The 3,376-nt window shown below is 42.0% G+C and overlaps 1 protein-coding gene across 1 annotated transcript; it reads left to right on the top strand.

The window, feature by feature from the left end:
* The first annotated feature begins 312 nt into the window (after positions 1 to 312).
* LOC136464402 (small ribosomal subunit protein eS8) lies at positions 313 to 2,916 on the top strand. The gene is made up of 5 exons (XM_066463354.1): positions 313 to 419; positions 562 to 634; positions 1,403 to 1,736; positions 2,154 to 2,329; positions 2,595 to 2,916. The coding sequence occupies exons 1-5, from the start codon at positions 416 to 418 to the stop codon at positions 2,671 to 2,673; spliced, it is 666 nt and encodes a 221-aa protein (XP_066319451.1). The 5' UTR covers positions 313 to 415; the 3' UTR covers positions 2,674 to 2,916.
* The last annotated feature ends 460 nt before the right edge of the window (positions 2,917 to 3,376 follow it).

Genomic DNA, 3,376 nt, shown 5'->3' with positions numbered 1-3,376 from the left:
CTATCTCCTATATTTTAGGAGTGGATTATTAAAAACTCTCGGAGATGACCTTCTTTTTTTTCCTCCCAGTACATAAATAAGGAAAAAAATAGGATGATGCTCGAAAAAAAGGAATACAATGCAATACAAACGAGGCCGCTTCTCATTCGGGCCTGTCCTAGTGAGACAGATGGGCCCAACTGGGCTGATTCGTCCTGAGAAATGGCCGCTGCCAGCCTCACTCTTATCACGACCGTCGGATCAGCCCACCGGTGCCTGTGAATAAGCCCTAACCCTCAGCCGAGCCGCCCCCCTTATATAAACCCCATACCCTAGGGTTTCCTTCTCTCCCTTGTGATACCCAAGCTGAAGTGCGGCGGCGCAGGCGGACCAGGAGGAGGAGGAGAAGCAGCGGAGCCAAGCCACCGCCGCCACCATGGGTGAGATCCCACTTTCCTCGCTTCTCGCTCTGCTTGTTCTGTGACGCCGGTTCTCCGGTTTGAGCGATTCTGCCGCGGTGGTTCCCCGTTTTGAGCGATGCTAATGGGCGTTTCGGCGGTTGATGTGGATGTGTCCGTGCAGGCATCTCGCGTGACTCGATGCACAAGCGCCGGGCCACCGGTGGAAAGCAAAAGGCCTGGAGGAAGAAGCGAAAGTAATGACTGTTTCTCTTCCCTTTGTTCTCTCGTTTTGATTCATGTATGTGTGCTTTCGGTTTGTAGTTTAGATTGCTGCTTGATTAGATCAGCGGTCCTAGCGTAGTTAACTTTGATCTTGAAGTGGTTATGGCGGTATTAATTGATCTGAGTTTTATCGAGGAATGTTTTTTTCTCTCTCGATGTCATTAGGTGACCTCCAGTGATCTTTTGCGCTTTTAGATGACACCCCTTAACTATGTGGTTACTTGGTTAGATTATTGTCTAAAAATTATCTGTGTCTGTTAAATCGTTTACCATGATGATTACAATGAAATGTCAGCCTTGACGGTGTATAAGTAATTTTATTTGTTGATTCAGTGTCTATTTTTCAATTTTCTCGAAGGTGACCAACTGAGCTTCTCGGAATTGTTAAGGGGATATGTGGTGAGAATTATCATATTTGTAACCATGTTTCAGAATAGGCATTTTCATCTTAATTACGTATATAATCATAGATATGTATTTGTATTGCAACACGTTTGTACTGTGTTTGAGGCAACACCAGAATTCTAGATCAGATGTGCAAATTTTGGTAAATTGAATTGGTGTCATCAGCTTCTTTTGAAGTATTAGCTTAAAATTGTTGTTTATTGATGTGGCTTCATCGTGTCCTGCAATACTATGTGAGGACTTTGTTCAGAGATTTATTATGTCTGTCAATTCTCTAGAAGGTATATGTGAGGACTTTGTTCAGAGATTTATTATGTTTGTCAATTCTCTTGAAGGTATGAGCTTGGGCGCCAGCCGGCCAACACCAAGTTGTCAAGCAACAAGACAGTGAGGAGGGTTCGTGTTCGTGGAGGTAATGTGAAGTGGAGGGCTCTTCGCCTGGATACTGGTAACTACTCATGGGGAAGTGAAGCTGTTACCCGCAAGACCCGTATCCTCGACGTGGTCTACAATGCATCAAACAATGAGCTTGTGAGGACTCAAACCCTTGTGAAGAGTGCCATTGTGCAAGTTGATGCTGCCCCATTCAAGCAGTGGTACCTCACTCACTATGGAGTTGACATCGGTAGGAAGAAAAAGGCTCCTGCTGCAAAGAAGGAATCTGCTGAGGTATTATTTCTTGCAACACAGCTTCTCACTATTTACTATTAAATGTTTTTAATAAGGGATTGGCTTCATAGTTCATACATCATGTTTTGTAGCTAGCAAATATCAGCTCTTTTTGTTCTCTCTTTTAAAGACAACTGACTCACCTCATTCTTGTATGTTTATATTGTCTACTCCCGTGCCTTGCAGATTCTTAGAACTTTTCTTTTCTTATCCACGTTTCACATTTGAATTGCATGTTTTTGCACTATGAGTTTTAGATTTCTGTATGGAAAATGTTAAATTTGATTGTTTTTATTAATATATTTTGCTTGAAGTATTTCCATAAAGCAGAGATCTATAGTTAATTAGTTTTCTATCTTTAGTGTCTGTTATGTTTCCTCTGGTGGATCACTTATTGTTTGAGATTCATTCATCCAGGGACAAGAGGGTGAGGCAGCAGCTGAGGAAACAAAGAAGAGCAACCATGTCAACAGGAAGCTTGAGGAGCGTCAGAAGGGACGTGAGCTTGACGCTCACATTGAAGAGCAATTTAGCAGTGGAAGGTTGCTGGCGTGCATTTCTTCCCGCCCTGGACAGTGTGGCCGAGCTGATGGGTAAGAAATAATGGACTTCCACCAGACTTTCTTTGTTTTTGTTAGAGCAGCTTATCTGTTTGTGTACCATTTAACTTTTGTAGCTTAAAGCTCAATGTTTGTTTATACTCTTTATGTTACAATCACTGTGAGTCTAGACATTTTAGATATGTTGGCTGCTGTCACAAATTTATCCTTCTAGGCTTCAAGTAGAATGGAAGTTGTCCCCTTATTTTCACTTATATTGCAGGCAGCTCCTTACAATACACTTTTTTTTGTATAACAGGTACATCCTTGAGGGTAAAGAGCTTGAGTTCTACATGAAGAAGCTTCAGCGCAAGAAGGGCAAGGGCGCTGCAGCTTAGAGCATTCTCATGGATGGTCCTCCGCTGAAATGTGTGGCCTATTAAATATTACTCTTCCTTTTTTTGTTAGTTGTCTCAAGTTCAGAGCGTCTATGTCATGTTTTGCAGACCTGATGAGAACACTGTTTTCCAAAAATGAATCAACTCTATCTAGCTCCTAAGAATTGAGATTTTCCGGATGTATTGTCGTGATTTATTTTGCCTGTTTGCTAGCTGCAATGAGCAGGTTTGGTTTCTCGATGAGATTGTTCTGCCGATATGTTTGATTTTCTGTTTTAAGTTTTGATATCATGTATTGTGTTCATGGATCGAAGGGTGGGCCATGCATGCAGCAGAGGGAAGGTTCTGGGTTCGAGTCGCGGTCTCCTCGCATTGCACAGGCGAGGGCTTCCACTAACACTCTTCCATCCCACGTAGAGCTAGAGCTCTCTGCACTGGGTATGTCTTTTTTTTTTTTTTGTGTGTGTTCATGGATCGAAATGCGTTTGCTAGAGCTTTGGAGCTGGCAGGGTCAATACGATTGGCGGCAGCTTTGATTGAACTTGTTTTTATTCTTTTAAAACCAAAAAAAAAAAAGATTTGAAGTGACTTTGGCTCGTTTGAAACTTGGTATGAAGTTGGTCTCAATTCTCAGACAACTGAGGAGACCATAATAAATAGGATTATGTCAATTTTGAAGAAAGCTAAATAGTAAAGTATATTT

This window comes from Miscanthus floridulus, chromosome 7 (assembly GCF_019320115.1).
Source record: "Miscanthus floridulus cultivar M001 chromosome 7, ASM1932011v1, whole genome shotgun sequence".
Taxonomy (NCBI): domain Eukaryota; kingdom Viridiplantae; phylum Streptophyta; class Magnoliopsida; order Poales; family Poaceae; genus Miscanthus; species Miscanthus floridulus.
This window is presented reverse-complemented; position numbering and strand designations above follow the sequence as displayed.

Excerpts from the sequence above, each read along its gene's own strand:
- LOC136464402 (XM_066463354.1), top strand. Across the intron at positions 1,737-2,153 it reads CAAAGAAGGAATCTGCTGAG|GGACAAGAGGGTGAGGCAGC; the intron begins GTATTATTTCTT and ends TCATTCATCCAG. Across the intron at positions 2,330-2,594 it reads CAGTGTGGCCGAGCTGATGG|GTACATCCTTGAGGGTAAAG; the intron begins GTAAGAAATAAT and ends TTTGTATAACAG.